Source organism: Gossypium hirsutum, chromosome A02, assembly GCF_007990345.1.
Source record: "Gossypium hirsutum isolate 1008001.06 chromosome A02, Gossypium_hirsutum_v2.1, whole genome shotgun sequence".
NCBI classification, from domain to species: Eukaryota; Viridiplantae; Streptophyta; class Magnoliopsida; order Malvales; family Malvaceae; genus Gossypium; species Gossypium hirsutum.
In genome coordinates, this window is record NC_053425.1 from 608472 (window position 1) to 629448 (window position 20977).

Sequence of the window (20977 nt, forward strand, 5' to 3'; positions counted from 1 at the left end):
ACATTGCAAACTGGTTGCACCAATATATCTAGCTCCACCAGAAAATAGAAATTTTTTTAAAGTCCCCTCATTTTTTTAAAATTTATAATATTTCCCTAATATTTATACAGGTCACGCTATTTTATATGACTCTATTAAAAAATTAATTTTTTATCCCGATTACTGACATGGCATGTTGGTGGTACTAAATTTTTTGACTCCACCAACTTTTACAGTAAATTTTAAGTCATTTACGTATTTAATATAAAAAAAAAACCTTATTTTTGATATAATAGCTCGAGCAGTAGTTCTTTTTGTGCGGTTTTCCTTCGTCGATTAAAGGCGGTGGTTTGCTTCTCCGAGGTTCTTTATTTTTTCGTAGTGTTAGGCTGCTTTTAGTTTCCTCGACTTCTGTTTTTAACTTTCCATTTCCTAATACAAGTATTTTCATGGTACTTTAACAATTGATCATCAACATCTGAACTCTAAGCTTTTACCTAAAATCTAAATTTTCAGTGTCAAAGGACTTTGAGAAGAGATTTTGGACTGAAAGAAGTTCAACCATGGCTGATTTCAAGCATATCATTTGGTAATTACCTTCTTCGTCTCGCTTTTGGATGTATGGATGAAAGATGAAAGCTTTGATAATTTGTCGATTTTACTTGTTAAATATTCGTTCAGTTGCAGCTGGACAAGAAACTACTAGAAAAAAATAGAGATGGAGATCAAAATATTGTTTACGCAGTTCGAAAATTTCCTACATCTACGGAGCCTTGCTCATGTACTAATCCACTATAACAACACCTAAAAGTACTAATCCACTATAACAACACCTAAAAGTTGTGATGTCTCACTCCTATACTTCTAACTAAATAACTCCACCTCTAAGTATTTTCCTCTTTGATGAACACAATTTAGTTTACATACAATTTTGCACTAAAAATGTAGTTTCCTGATTTAACAAATAAAATGCTCTCTAATTTGTACACTTAACCTACACTAACCGTTCACTATATATATAAAAAAGGGGCGTTCAAGCACATTCAATAACAATCACTAATCCCCCTAAAATAGTCATTTAAAAAGATCTTCAATAAAATGTATATTCCACAAACATCTGTCATCGAATCCCTTGAAGATCAATTTAAGAGAACTAGGTACTTGGCTTGATTCTCGCATGTATAGTCTGCACTGATGTACTACCGTTGAAGCTGATAATTATAATTGGCACCAACAAGCTCTCTTTGATATAAATACACAGATGCTAGCTCCTTTTCCTGGTAAAATCCAAACACAGTATTTATGATAAACTAAGTTACTATTTTTATTTCTAATGGAATCCAATTGGTGAACTCAATAAGTTTTAGCTCCTAGACATTCTACGAAGGAAAAGTACCTTTGTGAATAGCTTTTCCATTCATATTTGGTGCTGGTCCTCTCCAGTCATGGCTAAGGCCTTCTAGATTACTTCCCCATCAGATAAAGCAAAATCATAAATCTTTGCATGAAGCAAAAATTTTAACCCTTGGATTTGAATTTTAGTTGTTTTATCACTGACCTATGTGAAGCATGTCCGGATCTCTCATATGAAAGGGACTCCCTCTATGACCTTAAGTAACACCACTTCTCTACAGGGAGACACTTCGCCTGCAAAAATGCAAAAGGCATAGGTTAAGAAGAGAATGGTGGTAAAGTGGCAAGATGCTGCAATGAACAAGCATACAATATGTTGTCAAGGACAGGTGAATTGGTAGCCAAGGTTAGTTCCATAACAGGGTGGCAATTGTAAGTGCTTCCGTTAGGAGCAAAACAAGAATGGCTTTCAGGAACAGAACTAAATTCTGGTCGGATATCACGAGAAACCTTATTCACAATCCTTGATGCTTCAGACAAGTAGGAAAAACACTTGGGTGATGTTGCATGACTGAAGACAACAAGGCAAAAGAAGTGGTCAAAATACATACACAACTATAATTACCTAGTGAGTTGATATTTGAAAAATTTTCGTAAGCAGTCATCCTGTTTAGTTGACTTACTATAATAGTTGATGCCTTCTGGAAAAATGCAGCTTTTGCATAGCAAATTTGTCAGAAACATTTTATGTACAGCAAAACTAAATCTGTACAAGTAGTCACAGCTGACTTGGGCCTTTTCTGTGACTGCAATCAAACACAGCTCAATAGCATCAAGTAGTCACACCATTCATGTATGGTGTATGAGCTTTTCCAATACCCCATGTATGGTGCTGGGCCTCTCCGGTCTTGGCTGAGGCCTTTTAGCTCACTAGCTCATCTGATAAAGTAAAATCATAAATCTTTACGTAGAGAAAAAAAGTTTAATCCTCAGATTAAAATTTAAGTTGGTCATCACTCATCACTGACCTATCTGAAGCATGCCTGGATCTCTCATATTGAAGATTCATGCAAGAGACTTCCTCTATGATTTTAAAGTAACACCACTTCTCTGCAGGGAGACACTTTGCCTGCCAAAATGCAAAAGGCTAGGTTAAGAAAGAGAATGGTGGCAAAGCAGCAAGATATGATGAACAAGCATATGACATGTTTGTCAAGGACAACTGACTTGGAGAAACATGTAACAGGGTTAGTACCATAACGGGTGGCTATCCTAAGTGCTTCCATCAGGAGCTAAACAATAATGGGACTCAAAAACAAAGCTAAATTCCAGTCGGATGTCATAAGAACCCTTATTCATAACCCTTGATGCTTCAGACAAGTAGGAGATATATTTAGCAAATGTTGCATGACCAAAATGCATAAACAATGATAATTACCTAGTGAGTTGAGTTTTGAAAAAAATTTCATAAGCAGTATTTTTGTTTAGTTGACCTAATATAATAGTTGATGCCTTCTGGAAAACAGAAAGAAAACGGAGGTAAAGCGGCAAGATAGGCTGGCTGCAATGAACAAGTACGTGATATGTTGTCAAGAACTGCTGATTTGGGTAAAAATGGAACAAGGATGGTAGTACCATAACTTCCATTAGAAGCAAACTAAGAATGGGCTTCAAGAAGACAAGAACGATGATGAATACCTCACAGATGTGACTAGAGCTTTATACGTAGTAATCCTTAATGCTTCAGATAAGTTGCGAAACCAAAGACTTCATAAGCAAGGTAAAACAAGTGGTCAAAACACAAAGAATGTTCAATTATATAGTTGGTTAAAATTTGAAAATAAATTTTTAAGTAGTCTTCATCAAAGCAAAATTAAAAGTTAATAAATTGCACAAGTATCATCAATTACATGGAAAAGAAATTGTGACCAGGACTTACTTTTCGATGGATAATTTTAGTTTCTACGTTCTCTCTATGACTGATGAGTCTTTGAGCCGTACAAGCTAATTAGTGAATCCTGCAAAATTAAGCCAAAAAATCTGTCATATGGATTAATCAAACCAAATTTGTGAACAAAAAACCTCTTATTTTTTAAAAGGAATAAATAAATAAATAAGCTTACCAAGTTGAAGGGAAATATCTGGTCTAAATGGAGAAATCGACCAAATACTTAAAAGAATTGCCAAAATGACTATATATACAAAGGGACTTCTCATATCCATGAAATGTTTATCAAAGCAAAATTACAAGGTTGTCTACTAAAATGCAAAGATAATCACAGGAAGAATGAACTGATGTAAATTGCATCGAAAAGAAATGGGGATAAAAAAAGAACTTACTTTTCTATCCATATATTTACTTCTGAGATGATAAGTCTATGGATCATATATATCCATCCTAATCCTGTAAAGTTCTGGCAAAAATGCCGCAAAAAAATAAAAGAAAGTTTAGTTTGAAACTAGACAAGAGTTTAGGATGAAAAGAACAAGGATGAACTTACCGCTAATTGAGGACCATCTTGCCTCTAATTGAGGACACGCTGAAATTTCAAATGCTATTGATTTGGAGAGGCTTCGCGTAACAAGTTCAGAAGGCAGATACACGAGCTTATCACATGAATCGATTCCCAGCCGCTTTATAGAGGACAGATTTCCCAACCAATCAGGCAAGGCTTCTATGCCCTGAAACCTCTGTATCTCCAGCTCTTCAAGGGCAGTGAGGTGTTGGAGTTGGTAAGGAAGAGAACTTAGCTTTGCCCATCCAAGCAATCGCAACTTTTTAAGGGAGGCACTGAGGCGTCGGATGGAATCAAAACCTGGGAATTCTTCTAGCTCTTCTGAGAAACCACCAATATCTAAACTTCTCAACCAAAAAGAGCTGCCAAGGAGGCCATTTGGAATGCTCCTCAATGTTGGGCACCTTTTGATTGTTAAATGATTTAGATAACGACAATTCCCCAACCTTTCTGGAATCGATCTTAGATCAGGCAAATCAGATAGTGTCAGATTGGCAAGGCGATTGTTGCAAGCTGATAACAGACGAATTAAGCCTCCGCCTACACCAGTGAAGTTTAATTTGATAAGAAAAGTGAAAAAATCAATATGCATTCTTGGAATGGACCTCAAATTCGGGCAGTTCACTATCTTCAATTTTCTGAGCATGGTGAAGGGAGGCAGTTCACTTCCTATGTGGCTTAATTTTTCACATGCACGAATGTCAAGCACTTCAAGAGATGGGCACTGCCCTCCTATCGGAACAATTTCCAGATTCTTGCAGATTGATATATCTAAATTTTGAAGAGAGGAAAATCTTTCCAAATCTGGAGTGGAGCTTAAATTAGGACAATCACTTAACTTCAATTCTTCAAGATAAAAGGAGGTAAACAACCCGTCTGCTATCTTGCTTAATTTTCGACACGAGGAAATGCGAAGCTTTTTAAGAGATGAACACTGCCCTCCTATCGGAACAATTTCCAGATTCTCGCAGATTGATATATCTAAAATTCGAAGAGAGGAAAATCCTTCCAAATCTGGAATGGAGCTTAAATTAGGACAATCACTTAACTTCAATTCTTCAAGATAAATGGAGGTAGACAACCCATCTCCTATCTTGCTTAATTTTGGACACGAGGAAATGTGAAGCTTTTTAAGAGATGAACACTGCCCTCCTATCGGAACAATTTCCAGATCCTCGCAGATCGATATATCTAAAATTCGAAGAGAGGAAAATCCTTCCAAATCTGGAATGGAGCTTAAATTAGGACAATCACTTAACTTCAATTCTTCAAGATAAATGGAGGTAAACAACCCGTCTCCTATCTTGCTTAATTTTCGACACGAGGAAATGTGAAGCTTTTGAAGAGATGAACACTGCCCTCCTATCGGAACAATTTCCAGATTCTCGCAGATTGATATATCTAAAATTCGAAGTGAGGAAAATCTTTCCAAATCTGGAGTGGAGCTTAAATTAGGACAATCACTTAACTTCAATTCTTCAAGATAAATGGAGGTAAACAACCCGTCTCCTATCTTGCTTAATTTTCGACACGAGGAAATGCGAAGCTTTTTAAGAGATGAACACTGCCCTCCTATCGGAACAATTTCCAGATTCTCGCAGATTGATATATCTAAAATTCGAAGAGAGGAAAATCCTTCCAAATCTGGAATGGAGCTTAAATTAGGACAATCACTTAACTTCAATTCTTCAAGATAAATGGAGGTAGACAACCCGTCTCCTATCTTGCTTAATTTTGGACACGAGGAAATGTGAAGCTTTTTAAGAGATGAACACTGCCCTCCTATCGGAACAATTTCCAGATCCTCGCAGATCGATATATCTAAAATTCGAAGAGAGGAAAATCCTTCCAAATCTGGAATGGAGCTTAAATTAGGACAATCACTTAACTTCAATTCTTCAAGATAAATGGAGGTAGACAACCCGTCTCCTATCTCGCTTAATTTTCGACACGAGGAAATGTGAAGATTTTGAAGAGATGAACATCTTCCTCTTATTGGAACAATTTCAAGTTCTCTGCAGCTTGATATATCAAGATTTCGAAGAAATGAAAATCCATCCATAACCGGAATGGAACTTAAATTAGCACAAATTCCTAGCCTTAATGTTTGGAGGCAAGTGGAGGTAGACAACCCGTCTCCTATCTTCCTTAATTCCTTACAATTAGAAATGCAAAATTCTTCAAGAGATGAACATATTCCGGCTATTGGGACAGTTCCCAATTTGCTGCAACCATAAACATATACCCTTCGAAGAGAGGAAAACCCATTTAAATTTGGAATTGAGCACAAATTTTGACACCTCACTATTGCTAGTTCCTCAAGAAGCATGGCAGTAGCTAGTCCATCCCCTATACTGCTTAATCGTGAACAATCCTCAACACGGAGCTTTTTAAGAGATAAACATCGTCCCGTCAGGGGAACACTTTCCAATAAGGGGCAGTCAGAAACAATCAACTCTTCTAAGCAAGGAAACATGACTGCTGCAGTAAACACCTCCTTCTGACCTTGACTACGTCCATCGCAATAAAACGCATTACCGATGCATTTCAGCATCTCCATATTCCTCAGTGCAAGAAATTTGAGACTTTGCAGTTGGCCCAATGGTGGAAGACTCTTACAATTGATGCAATTGTCTAATACCAACTCCATCAAATTGTCAAGAATCAGTGAACCAATATTAGATCCATGAACAGGTCTTGACATCCAAGATGGGAGCTTTTCTCCTCCATAATTCCAAATAATTAAGCTTTGCAAACCTGAGTGGGGTTGGAGACCTTCCAGCACTTCCTCACAGGTATCATTGCTAAAATTTGTCCATTCAAATATTACCTTGGTCAATTTTGTTTTAAGCCGTAAATTTGCTTTGCGAGCCTCTTCCTTGTCTCTAACACTTTGAAGATCGCATATCTTCAATTGTCCACCAAGTTCGTTGAGGCATCCTAGAGCATCAAGATGAAGTTCGTTATCCCTAACAAAAAACATTGGCAATGTTTGGAGAGAAATTAGGTGTCGAAGCTCAATTGGTTGAGAACTTCGCTGGTCAAAATGGATGTGCTTCAAGCTTATCAAATTTCTCAATCCATCTGGAAATGCGAGCTTCCTACAACCCATGAACCTTAATGTTTGTAACATGTAAAGTTTGGTTATGGACAGAGGCAGCACTTTGATAGAAGTCTTCGAGATGTCCATATACCTCAAGTGCTTCAATTCGCCGAGGGAAGCAGGCAACTCAAGAATATCAGCACCAGAAAATTTCAGGACTCGTAAGCTTGTGAAGGTTCTTGACAATTTCTTGAACACATCAATCTCTGAGAACAAAGAGTGCAATTTTGGAGCAACAGCTGTTAAAATTATTGGTAAGGATTCCCCATCATAACCAATACTGAGATGCCGAATATAAGAAACTTCATCTGTGCTGGAACTGGAATTTTCTTGGAAAATCAAAGTCTCAAACTTTGAGACAGACAAAGCCAGATCATGCACCAAGTCATGCATCTTGCACGTCAAAATATTTCCGCACCTGTCCTTCCTCACATCTTGGAATAAGGAATTTGATAACAATTCATGGAAATATCTGTTACCAGTATCCATCATTTCTTTAGAACCACCAAGAAATCCTTCTGCCATCCAGAGTTGGATTAATTGCTCCTTTCTAAAGCAAAAATCTTTAGGAAACATGGCGCAGTATGCAAAACACTTCTTCAAACATGGAGAAGACAACTGGTCGAAACTTAACCTCAGCACACTCAAAACCGAACCCCATGCATCACTGTTTTGAATTTTCAACCATGCAGCCCGACTCCTTTCAATTTTGCGCATTGTCCCTCCAATAACTTTTGCTGCTAAAGGCACACCGTGACATTGTTTAGCAATTTCCTCGCCAATTAACACTAAGCTTGGAGATATTGGGGAGTCTCCACATGCTTTTTCTTTTATTATGGACCAGCACTCCTCATCTTTTAATTTTCCAGGCTGATGCCTTTGATTAGGAAGTGTTTCCACTTTTAATGCCACATCTTCAATGCGGGTTGTTACAATAACTTTATTCCCCCGATTCTTATTAACCCCTTCCAAACACCACATTAGTTCATCCCATTGTTCAACATTCCACACATCATCAAGTACAAGAAGATATTTGATCTGTTCATTTCCCCTTTTGGCCTGCTCAATCTTCCCCTTCAGTTTCGCCGTTAAAGCATTCAAGTTTTGAGGTATCGAGGTCTGCTGATAATTCATATCATGCTCCAGCATTTCTCTTAAAATTCTTTTCACATTGAAATCATCCGAAACACACACCCAAAATCTTACATCAAAACGCCTTTCCACATCCACATCATGGTAAACTAGCCTTGCTAAAGTAGTTTTCCCGATACCCGCCATTCCAACTATAGGCACAACAGAGACAGTTCGATCATCTTGGGGACTGAGTAACATGTCAACAACTTTTGAGACATCATTTTTCCTTCCAACAATGTTTGAGTCATCCAGGAAGGAGACTGTCTCCACATTTGATGGAATAAAAATTCTTTGATCTATGGCTAACTGTTGGAGACCATAGTCTTTGGCTATTTTGTTAAGGTCGTCCAAGGAATTAAGGATGTCCTTAACTTTATTAGCCATGTTGTGCTGAAATGTGACAGTAGATGGAGTGTCTCGTACCTTTCTCCACATCTGATCCCCAATCTCCACTTTCCTTCTGAGAAACTCATAAGCAATCTCATCCAGGACCTCATCAGCCTCATAAGCAACATCTCTGAGCCTCTTCAACCAAAGCTTCACTGAGTTCGTTTGCTTTTTGTTTCCCTCTGCGTCTTGCAAGAAAGCTCCAATCATTTCTAGTGAGTTACCAAGCCTCTGCATCTCATCCTTGAAGCCCCATCCAAGGCTTATCATCTCAACCGCAACTGACGCCGCTTTTGACGCCACTTCTCCCACAACAGCACTAACGAAAGCTTCAGCCATCTTTGCTTCAAAAATAAAAAGCTTGAAATGTTAGGGAAAGCTCTTAACTCTATATCACAGAAGCGAAGAACATTTGTAAATGAAAACGAAATGAAAGCAACAGATAATTGAAATGGGTGAAAGATCATACCGAGTTAAGGAAACGGAATGCAGAAGAGAACTGAAGATGAATTGCTTTTGGTAAGTGCAAACTGAAAGGTCCCCTCTTTGATGAAAAAAAAAAAGCAAAAACAAGTCAATGAGCTAGGCACCCAAAGTAAAAAAGTAAAGCAAAATAAAATTACGAAAGACACGGCGTGATTAGGTGACCCACATGCTTCTATTATTGCTCGGCTTTTTACCTAATTAATATAAAATAATGAAAAAAATTAATTATTAAAATAAGTATTTGATACATTAACTCGACCAACCGGCGGCACCTCCTCCACTTTTCAGTTAGCAAACACATCCTATACTCATGATCAAAACTTTTTTTTAATGCCTAGTGTTTTAAGTAAATTATCTATATTTAATGCAATTTTTATTTAACTTACCCAATTTGATTACTGACTGTTAGTAATAGTTTCATGTAATATTGAAGATAGAACAAGATTTTCTAAGGTGGGTAAAGGGTTAACAATATTGCATAGACTAAGAGGGTTAAGTGTCAGACTTGTTCAATGTTTTACTATATGTTTATTTTAAGTTGTTGAAATCAGCAATTATGAGGACAATTGAGAGTCGATTTAATATAGAGGAAAGCATATGGAGGAAATCAAGCTGTCCGAATGAATTATTATCGATCTCATGAAAAGATGGATGTGCTTGAACTTTCAATTTTAGTTTTAAAATGGAATAGGCTTGTTCGAGAATATACCATTGGGTAGTCAGTTTGACCTGCATCAATGCCAAGTTCCACATGATATCAATTTATGTTTGTAGAAGTGGGACTTGCTGTATTTTTCCTTTTTTTCACCTCAATTGTTGAAAATAAAATCGCCATTATTGAATCCCTTAACTCATGCTTTGGAGTGCATGGTCTGCAGAGGAGAAAGGTGTCAGATGAACCCTACAGATGCTTTGACAAAAGCTAGTTTGCCTGATGATTCCAGCTGTAATTGTATTTGCAGTATTCATCACCAATTCATTTATTTTATATATATTATGTTGACAAATAATTTAAAAATAATAAAAAAATCAAGATTATAAAAATTATGAAGAGCATAAAAAAAAGTGAGAGCTTGAAGTAAGTGTAGATTATTGTGCAAGTTGATATGTTTAAAAATTGTAATGTTTTAGTCATTGTCTCTGTTATAAACAATAAGTCTTGACTCTTTTTTAAAAAATTGGTGGTGAAATGTGCCTCTTTCTAAAAGTTGATGGCTAAATTTAACTAAAAAAAGTAATAGTCATATTGATAAAAAATGTAAATATTAAGTGCTAAATTTATCATTAAGCAAAAATAAAAGGTCAATTTATGGATTAATTGTTTGGTTACTTTTCGAATATTAAAATTTCAATCCTAATTTAAATAATAACAGTTAAATTTACTTGGTTGAGTTTTATCATTAAACTTGCACTATGCGTAAAGTTGTAAATTCAATTCATATTTTTCATCTGGATATTTTTAATTTTTTTACTTTTTAATTTTTCCAAAATTTAATCTTAGTGTAAACAAGATCTATTAAATTTATTAATTATTTTTTTAAAAATAATAACTTGACATGAATAATACCGAAATTTTACAACTCAAAAGATATAAGAATTAAAATGGACCCAACTAAAGTATAAAAATAAAATCTATAATTTACGGATAATATAAGGACTAATAGCACAATTTAAACTAAATAAAAATAGGTTAAATTCATCATGGCGATGTATCACTGGATAAGACTCATAAAAGTTCCTGCATACGACCGTAGAGAATCTTTAATTCACTATTGGTCACTGTTTAAACATTTCGCCGGCATTTTCGAGAAAGCTAAAGAAGTTCGGAAATTTACTACGACTGCGGAGCCTTATTGAGAGGCAACTCACTCAGCAAGTTACAGCTTCAGTCCTATACTTCTAACTAAATAACTCACCCTCTAAATCTTTTCCCCTTCAAAGCTTAGACCCTAGCTGATGAACACAATTCAGTTTACTTACAGTTTTGCACTAAAAAAGTAGTTCCTGATTTAACAAATAAAATGCTCTCCAATTTCTACAATTAACCTACACTAGTCCTTCATTATATATGCATAAAAGGGGCTTTCAAGTACAATCAATGACATTCACTAATCCCACTAAAAACATCTTACTGTCATCAAATTCCTTAAAGATCAAATCTTCTATTTAAGAGAACTTTGATTGTATTGAAACAATCTTTACTTGGCTTGATTCTCGCATGTAAAGTCTGCACTGACGTACCAGCGTTGAAGCTGACAATTATAATCGGCACTAACAAGCTCTCTTTGATATAAATACAGGGTAGCCAACTTTTTTTTCTGATGATTTTGGATTATGACATGGAGGCTTGGACCTTTTCTGTGACTGCAATCAAACACAGCTCAATAGCATCAAGTAGTCACACCATTCATGTATGGTGTATGAGCTTTTCCAATACCCCATGTATGGTTTATGAGCTTTTCCAATACCCCATGTATGGTACTGGGCCTCTCCGGTCTTGGCTGAGGCCTTTTAGCTCACTAGCTCATCTGATAAAGCAAAATCATAAATCTTTACGTAGAGAAAAAAGGTTCAATTCTCAGATTAAAATTTAAGTTGGTCATCACTCATCACCGACCTATCTGAAGCATGCCTGGATCTCTCATATCGAGGATTCTTGCAAGAGACTTCCTCTATGATCTTAAGTAACACCACTTCTCTGCAGGGAGACACTTTGCCTGCCAAAATGCAAAAGGCTAGGTTAAGAAAGAGAATGGTGGTAAAGCAGCAAAATATGATGAACAAGCATATGATATGTTTGTCAAGGACAGCTGACTTGGAGAAACATGTAACAAAGTTAGTACCATAACGGGTGGCTATCATAAGTGCTTCCATCAGGAGCTAAAGAAGAACGGGATTCAGGAACAAAGCTGAATTCCAGTTGGATATGGGATTCAGGAACAAAGCTGAATTCCAGTTGGATCTCATGAGAACCCTTATTCATAATCCTTGATGCTTCAGACAAGTAGGAGATATATTTAGCAAATGTTGCATGACCAAAGACATTACAAACAACTTATAATAAGTGATCAAAATGCATAAAACAATGATAATTACCTAGTGAGTTGAGTTTTGAAAAAAATTCATAAGCAGTATTCTTGTTTAGTTGATCTACTATAATAGTTGATGCCTTCGGGAAAACAGAAAGAGAACGGAGGTAAAGCGGCAAGATAGGCTGGCTGCAAGGAACAAGTACGTGATATGTTGTCAAGAACTACTGATTTGGGTTAAAATGGAACAGGGATGGTAGTACCATAACTTCCATTGGATGCAAACTAAGAATGGGCTTCAAGAAGACAGGAACGATAATGAATACCTCACAGATGTGACTAGAGCTTTATACGTAGTAATCCTTAATGCTTCAGATAAGTTGCGAAACCAAAGACTTCAATAAGCAAGGTAAAACAAGTGGTCAAAACACAAAGAATGTTCAATTATATAGTTGGTTAAAATTTGAAAATAAATTTTTAAGTAGTCTTCATCAAAGCAAAATTAAAAGTTAATAAATTGCACAAGTGTCATCAATTACATGGAAAAGAAATTGTGACCAGGACTTACTTTTCGATGGATAAATTTAGTTTCTACGTTCTCTCTATGACTGATGAGTCTTTGAGCTGTACAAACTAATTAGAGAGTCCTGCAAAATTAAGCCAAAAAATCTGTAATATGGATTAATCAACCAAATTTGTGAACAAATAACCTTTTATTTTTTAAAAAGAATTAAATAAAAAAGCCTACCAAGTTGAAGGGAAATATCTTGTCTAAATGGAGAAATCGACCAAAAACTTGAAAGAATTGCCAAAATGACTATATATATATACAAAGGGACTTCTCATATCCATGAAATGTTTATCAAAGCAAAATTAAAAGGTTGTCTACTAAAATGCAACGATAATCACAGGAAAAATGAACTGATGTAAATTGCATTGAAAAGAAATGGGGATAAAAAAAGAACTTACTTTTCTATCTATATATTTACTTCTGAGACGACAAGTCTATGAATCATTCATATCCATCCAAATCCTGTAATGGTCTGGCGAAAATGCCCCCCAAAAATGAAAGTTTAGTTTGAAACTAGACAAAGGAGTTTAGGAGGAAAAGAACAAGGAGAATAATTATAAGAAGAATTTAGAGAAAATTACATTCTTTTATCAAAAGCTAAAAGTACAGGTGTTTTGGTTTCAGATATTGAACTTACCGCTTGCACATAATTGAGATTCTACTAATGTGGGAAATCTTGGACCACTCAGGGCCGCTTTCCTTGGAACATCTTGCCTCTAATCGAGGACACGCTGAAATTATAATTGTTGTTAATTTGGAGAGGCTTCGCATAACATGTTCAGAAGGCAGATGCATGAGCCTATCACATGAAACGATTCTCAGACACTTTACAGAGGAGAGGTTTCCCAACCAATCAGGCAAGGCTTCTATGCCGTGAAACCTCTGTATCTCCAGTTCTTCAAGGGCAGTGAGGTGTCGGAGTTGGTAAGGAAGAGAACTTAGCTTTTCCCATCCAAGCAATCGCAACTCTTTAAGGGAGGCACTGAGGTGTTGGATGGAATCAAAACCTGGGAATTGTTCTAGCTCTTCTGAGAAACCACCAATATCTAACCTTTTCAAGAAATTAAGGCTGCCAAGGAGGTCATTTGGAATGCTCCTCAATGTTGGACACTTTTTGATTGTTAAAAGAACATAAAACTTGGCCACCATACTTTCCGGAATCGATCTTAGATCAGGCAAATCAGATAGTGTCAGCTTGAGAAGACAAGCGTTGGATTGCAGCAAATCTGGTAACAGACGAATTAAGCCTTCGCCTACACCAGTGAAGTCTAATTCGAAGAGAGAATCGAGAGAACCATTATGTATTCTTGGAATGGGCCTCAAATTCGGGCAGTTCACTATCCTCAAATTTCTGAGACGAGTGAAGGTAATCAGTTCATCTCCTATTTGGCTTAAATTTTCACATGCATTAATTTCAAGCAGTTCGAGAGATGAGTTCCTTTCTGTTATTCGAACAATTTCCAGATTGTTGCAGTTTGATATAATTAAATTATGAAGAGAGGAAAATCCTTTTAAAACTGGAATGGAATTTAAGTTACCACAATGGGATAGCTTTAACTCCTTGAGGCAAGTGGCGGCAGACAACCCGTCTCCTATATTGCTTAATTTAGGACACCGGGAAATGAGAAGCTTTTCAAGAGATACACATCTTCCTCTTATCGGAACAGTTTCCAGTTTGTGGCAGTCTGATATATATAAAATTCGAAGAGAGGAAAATCCTTTCAAATCTGGAATGAAATGTAAATTAGGACAATTGCTTAACTTCAACTCTTTAAAACAAGTGGAGGTAGACAACCAGTCTCCTATCTTGCTTAATTTTGGACACGAGGAAACGTGAAGCTTTTCAAGAGATGAACATATTCCTCTTATCGAAACGGTTTCCAGTTCTTGGCAGTCTGATATATCTAAAATTCGAAGAGAGGAAAGTCCTCGCAATTTTGGAATGGAACTTAAATCAGGACAATTGCTTAACTTCAATTCTTTAAGACAAGTGGAGGTAGACAACCAGTCTCCTATCTTGCTTAATTTTGGACACGAGGAAACGTGAAGCTTTTCAAGAGATGAACATCTTCCTCTAATCGGAACAGTTTCCAGTTCTTGGCAGTCTGATATATCTAAAATTCGAAGAGAGGAAAGTCCTTCCAAATTTGGAATGGAACTTAAATTAGGACAATTGCTTAACTTCAATTCTTCAAGATTAGTGGAGGTAAACAACCAGTCAATTTCCAGTTCGTGGCAGTCTGCTATATCTAAAATTCGAAGAGAGGAAAATCCTTCCAAATCTAGAATGGAACTCAAATTAGGACAATTGTTTAACTTCAATTCTTCAAGACAAGTGGCGGTAGACAACCAGTCTTCTATCTTGATGATATTTTGACAGGAGGAAATGTGAAGCTTTTCAAGAGATAAACATCTTCCTCTTATCGGAACAGTTTCCAGTTCGTGGCAGTCTGATATATCTAAAACTCGGAGAGAGGAAAATCCTTCCAAATTTGGAATGGAACTTAAATTAGCACAACCACTTAGCTTTAATTCTTCAAGACTAGTGGACGTAGACAACCAGTCTCCTATCTTGCTTAATTTTGGACACGAGGAAACGTGAAGCTTTTCAAGAGATGAACATCTTCCTCTTATCGGAATGGTTTCCAGTTCGCGGCAGTCTGATATATCTAAAATTCGGAGAGAGGAAAATCCTTCCAAATCTGGAATGGAACTTAAATCAGCACAATCATTTAGCTTTAATTCTTCAAGACTAGTGGAGGTAGACAACCCGTCTCCTATCTTGCTTAATTTTGGACACGAGGAAACGTGAAGCTTTTCAAGAGATGAACATCTTCCTCTTATCGTAACAGTTTCCAGTTCGTGGCAGTCTGATAAATCTAAAATTCGGAGGGAGGAAAATCCTTCCAAATCTGGAATGGCACTTAAATAAGCACAATCATTTAGCTTTAATTCTTCAAGACTAGTGCAGGTAGACAACCAGTCTCCTATCTTGCTTAATTTTGGAAACGAGGAAACGTGAAGCTTTTCAATAGATGAACATCTTTCCCTTATCGGAATAGTTTCCAGTTTGTAGCAGTCTGATATATCTAAAATTCGGAGAGAGGAAAATCCTTCCAAATCTGGAATGGAACTTAAATTAGCACAAGCACTTAGCTTTAATTCTTCAAGATTAGTGGAGGTAGACAACCAGTCTCCTATCTTGCATAATTTTGGACACGAGGAAACTTGAAGCTTTTCAAGAGATGAACATCTTTCTCTTATCGGAATAGTTTCCAGTTCCTCGCAGTCTGATATATCTAAAATTCGGAGAGAGGAAAATTCTTCCAAATCTGGAATGGAACTTAATTTAGCACAACCACTTAGCTTTAATTCTTCAAGACTAGTGAAGGTAGACAACCCCTCTCCAATCTTGCTTAATCTATTGCACTTAGAAATGCAAAATTCTTTAAGAGATGAACATATTCCTGCTATTGGAATAATTTCCAAGATTCCGCAATCAGAAACATAGACACTTCGAAGAGCGGAAAACCCATTTAAATTTGGAATTGAGCACAAATTTGGACACTTCACTATAGTTAGTTCCTCAAGAAGCGTGGAAGTAGCTAGTCCATCCCCTATACTGCTTAATCGTGAACAATCCTCAACACAGAGCTTTTTAAGAGATAAACATTGTCCCGTCAGGGGAACACTTTTCAATAAGGGGCAGTTAGAAACAAACAACTCTTCTAAGCAAGGAAACATGATTGCTGCTGTCGTTGCTGTCCATTCTTTCAGATTTAGCAGTCGCCGTAGGATGAATGTTTTTAATGCAGGAAACACCTCCTTCTGACCTTGATTACTTCCATCGCAATAAAACTCATTACCGATGCATTTCACCTTATCCATATTCCTCAGTGCAAGAAATTTGAGGCTGTTCAGTTGGCCCAATGGTGGAAGACTCTTACAATTGATGCAATTGTCTAATACCAACTCCATCAAATTGTCAAGAATCAGTGAACCAATATTAGATCCATGAACAGGTCTTGACATCCAAGATGGGAGCTTTTCTCCTCCATAATTCCAAATAATTAAGCTTTGCAAACCTGAGTGGGGTTGGAGACCTTCCAGCACTTCCTCACAGGTATCATTGCTAAAATTTGTCCATTCAAATATTACCTTGGTCAATTTTGTTTTAAGCCGTAAATTTGCTTTGCGAGCCTCTTCCTTGTCTCTAACACTTTGAAGATCACATATCTTCAATTGTCCACCAAGTTCGTTGAGGCATCCTAGAGCATCAAGATGAAGTTCGTTATCCCTAACAAAAAACATTGGCAATGTTTGGAGAGAAATTAGGTGTCGAAGCTCAATTGGTTGAGAACTTCGCTGGTCAAAATGGATGTGCTTCAAGCTTATCAAATTTCTCAATCCATCTGGAAATGCGAGCTCCCTACAACCCATGAACCTTAATGTTTGTAACATGTAAAGTTTGGTTATGGACAGAGGCAGCACTTTGATAGAAGTCTTCGAGATGTCCATATACCTCAAGTGCTTCAATTCGCCGAGGGAAGCAGGCAACTCAAGAATATCAGCACCAGAAAATTTCAGGACTCGTAAGCTTGTGAAGGTTCTTGACAATTTCTTGAACACATCAATCTCTGAGAACAAAGAGTGCAATTTTGGAGCAACAGCTGTTAAAATTATTGGTAAGGATTCCCCATCATAACCAATACTGAGATGCCGAATATAAGAAACTTCATCTGTGCTGGAACTGGAATTTTCTTGGAAAATCAAAGTCTCAAACTTTGAGACAGACAAAGCCAGATCATGCACCAAGTCATGCATCTTGCACGTCAAAATATTTCCGCACCTGTCCTTCCCCACATCTTGGAATAAGGAATTTGATAACAATTCATGGAAATATCTGTTACCAGTATCCATCATTTCTTTAGAACCACCAAGAAATCCTTCTGCCATCCAGAGTTGGATTAATTGCTCCTTTCTAAAGCAAAAATCTTTAGGAAACATAGCGCAGTATGCAAAACACTTCTTCAAACATGGAGAAGACAAGTGATCGAAACTTAACCTCAGCACACTATAAACTGAATCCCATACATCACTTTTTTGAATTTTCAACCATGCAGCCCGACTCCTTTCAATTTTGCGCATTGTCCCTCCAATAACTTTTGCTGCTAAAGGCACACCGTGACATTGTTTAGCGATTTCCTCGCCAATTAACACTAAGCTTGGAGATATTGGGGAGTCTCCACATGCTTTTTCTTTTATTATGGACCAGCACTCCTCATCTTTTAATTTTCCAGGCTGATGCCTTTGATTAGGAAGTGTTTCCACTTTTATTGCCACATCTTCAATGCGGGTTGTTACAATAACTTTATTCCCCGATTCTTATTAACCCCTTCCAAACACCACATTAGTTCATCCCATTGTTCAACATTCCACACATCATCAAGTACAAGAAGATATTTGATCTGTTCATTTCCCCTTTTGGCCTGCTCAATCTTCCCCTTCAGTTTCGCCGTTAAAGCATTCAAGTTTTGAGGTATCGAGGTCTGCTGATAATTCATATCATGCTCCAGCATTTCTCTTAAAATTCTTTTCACATTGAAATCATCCGAAACACACACCCAAAATCTTACATCAAAACGCCTTTCCACATCCACATCATGGTAAACTAGCCTTGCTAAAGTAGTTTTCCCGATACCCGCCATTCCAACTATAGGCACAACAGAGACAGTTCGATCATCTTGGGGACTGAGTAACATGTCAACAACTTTTGAGACATCATTTTTCCTTCCAACAATGTTTGAGTCATCCAGGAAGGAGACTGTCTCCACATTTGATGGAATAAAAATTCTTTGATCTATGGCTAACTGTTGGAGACCATAGTCTTTGGCTATTTTGTTAAGGTCGTCCAAGGAATTAAGGATGTCCTTAACTTTATTAGCCATGTTGTGCTGAAATGTGACAGTAGATGGAGTGTCTCGTACCTTTCTCCACATCTGATCCCCAATCTCCACTTTCCTTCTGAGAAACTCATAAGCAATCTCATCCAGGACCTCATCAGCCTCATAAGCAACATCTCTGAGCCTCTTCAACCAAAGCTTCACTGAGTTCGTTTGCTTTTTGTTTCCCTCTGCGTCTTGCAAGAAAGCTCCAATCATTTCTAGTGAGTTACCAAGCCTCTGCATCTCATCCTTGAAGCCCCATCCAAGGCTTATCATCTCAACCGCAACTGACGCCGCTTTTGACGCCACTTCTCCCACAACAGCACTAATTAAAGCTTCAGCCATCTTTGCTTCAAAAATAAAAAGCTTGAAATGTTAGGGAGAGCTCTTAACTCTATACCAAAGAAGCAAAGAACATTTGTAAATGAAAACGAAATTAAAGCAACAGATAATTGAAATGGGTGAAAGATCATACCGAGTTAAGGAAACGGAATGCAGAAGAGAACTGAAGATGAATTGCTTTTGGTAAGTGCAAACTGAAAGGTCCCCTCTTTGATGGAAAAAAGCAAAAACAAATCAATGAGCTTGGCACCCAAAGTCAAAAAGTAAAGCAAAATAAAGCCATCAGCTGCCCCTTCTGACGAGAATTACGAAAGACACGGCGTGATTAGAGGACCGATATGCTTCTATTATTGCTCGGCTTTTTACCCAATTAATATAAAATAATGAATCAATTATCGAAGTAGGATATGAAAAAAATTAATTATTAAAATAAGTATTTGATACATTAACTCGACCAACCGGCGGCACCTGCTCCACTTTTCGCTATTATTAATCATGTTTAGTTAGCGAACACATCCGATACTCATGATCAAAACTTTTTTTTAATGGCTAGTGTCTGAAGTAAATTATCCATATGGAGGAAAGCAAGCTGTCCGACTGAATTATTATCTCATGAAAAGATGGATGTACTTGAACTTTCAGTTTTAGTTTCAAAATGGAATAGGCTTGTTCGAGAATATACCATTGGGTAGTCAGCTTGACCTGCATCAATGCGAGGTTCCACATGATATCAATTTATGTTTGTAAAAGTGGGACTTGCTGTATTTTTCCTTTTTTTCACCTCAATTGTTGAAAAATAAAATCGCCATTATTGAATCCCTTAACTCATGCTTTGGTGTGCAGAGGAGAAAGGTGTCAGAAGAACCCTACAGATGCTTTGACAAAAGCTAGTTTACCTGATGATTCCAGAAGTAAAGGTATTTGCAGTATTCATTACCAATTCATTTTTTTCATATATAACAAAAAACTGGTCCGCATTAATTCTCGATCTATTTGGTTCAAATTCATTATCTGGAACTATTTAAATATCACTGCGTTTTATTTAAAACAACACCTTACTAAAATACGTGAGGACCAAGGCTTCACTGTCTCATCAGTGCTTTCTGTCAATCTTGCTATCCACCTAACGCTTGTTATAACACCATCTCTGTTGTTGACTGTAAGTGAATTACTGATTTTCAATCCAAATATTTGCAAAATCTATCATAGTATGTATCTGAAAAGATTCAAAAATCCTTGAAATAAAATTTTGGAAATGACTGACTGACTAATGTTTATAACTTTTTTGAATTAATATATATTGATTTTGTATTACGAATATGATAATGAACGTATTTGTTCGTTAAAAGAAGGCCCAAGTGGTTCGGGGAGTCGTCCATTCAAGTTATCGGTGATAATCTCGGTTGTGAAGAAGAAACCAGAGAAAGAAGAAAAAGTTGATGATGATACAAGCACTGGTCTCCTATCTTTGTGCCAAAACTACGATGAAAGTGATTATAAGTTGTGGTACTTTATTTTGGTGAATATTCTTGTATTGTCTTGTTTTAATGTTTGTATATATTATTAATTTGATTTTTTTAGTTAAATTTAACCATTAATCTTTTAAAAAGAGTTGAATTGTCACTTTTATTAAAAATGTTAATTAAAATATTATTTTTTGATGATGTTGGCGTGACAATTAGTATGATAGTCAATGTATATTTCATATTGAACAAATTATTTATTTTATATATACTATGTTGACAAATAATTTAAAAATAATAAAAAATTAAGATTATAAAAATTATGAAGAGCACAAAAAAAAAAGAGCTTGAAGTAAGTGTAGATTGTCTTGCAAGTTGTTATATTGATAAAAAAATATAAATATTAAGTGCTAAATTTATCATTAAGCAAAAATAAAAGGTAAATTTATTTATTAGTTATTTGTTACTTTTCAAATATTGAAATTTCGATCCTAATTTAAATAGTAACAGTTAAATTTACTTGGTTGAGTTTTATTATTAAACTTGCATTTTTATTATTAAACTTGCATTATGCGTAAAGTTATAAATTCAATTCATATTTTTCATTTGGATATTTTTAATTTTTTTTACTTTTCAATTTTTCAAAAATTTAATCTTGGTGTAAACAAG

At 36.3% G+C, this 20977-nt stretch overlaps 1 protein-coding gene and 1 long non-coding RNA gene across 22 annotated transcripts; one reads left to right on the top strand and one right to left on the bottom strand.

Moving 5' to 3' along the window:
- The first annotated feature begins 153 nt into the window (after positions 1-153).
- On the top strand, positions 154-710 carry LOC121214065 (uncharacterized). Its single transcript, XR_005909672.1, has 2 exons — positions 154-342; positions 496-710. It is a non-coding gene; the product is annotated as an uncharacterized lncRNA (long non-coding RNA).
- LOC107927489 (putative disease resistance protein RGA3) lies at positions 699-19170 on the bottom strand. 21 transcript variants are annotated; one of them, XM_041087763.1, is made up of 14 exons: positions 18979-19170; positions 13196-18848; positions 12957-13030; positions 12556-12634; positions 12314-12382; positions 12055-12176; positions 11802-11952; positions 11576-11675; positions 11312-11486; positions 2016-2127; positions 1703-1903; positions 1538-1626; positions 1376-1446; positions 699-1256 (listed from the first exon to the last, which is right to left on the bottom strand). In XM_041087763.1, the coding sequence occupies exons 2-3, from the start codon at positions 17704-17706 to the stop codon at positions 13000-13002; spliced, it is 4542 nt and encodes a 1513-aa protein (XP_040943697.1). In that variant the 5' UTR covers positions 17707-18848; positions 18979-19170; the 3' UTR covers positions 699-1256; positions 1376-1446; positions 1538-1626; positions 1703-1903; positions 2016-2127; positions 11312-11486; positions 11576-11675; positions 11802-11952; positions 12055-12176; positions 12314-12382; positions 12556-12634; positions 12957-12999. The 21 variants fall into 21 exon arrangements, with proteins under 21 accessions (XP_040943697.1, XP_040943693.1, XP_040943700.1 ...); XM_041087759.1 differs by having other exon boundaries at positions 13196-18853; XM_041087766.1 differs by having other exon boundaries at positions 12556-12656; positions 13196-18853.
- Between the last annotated feature and the right edge of the window lie 1807 nt (positions 19171-20977).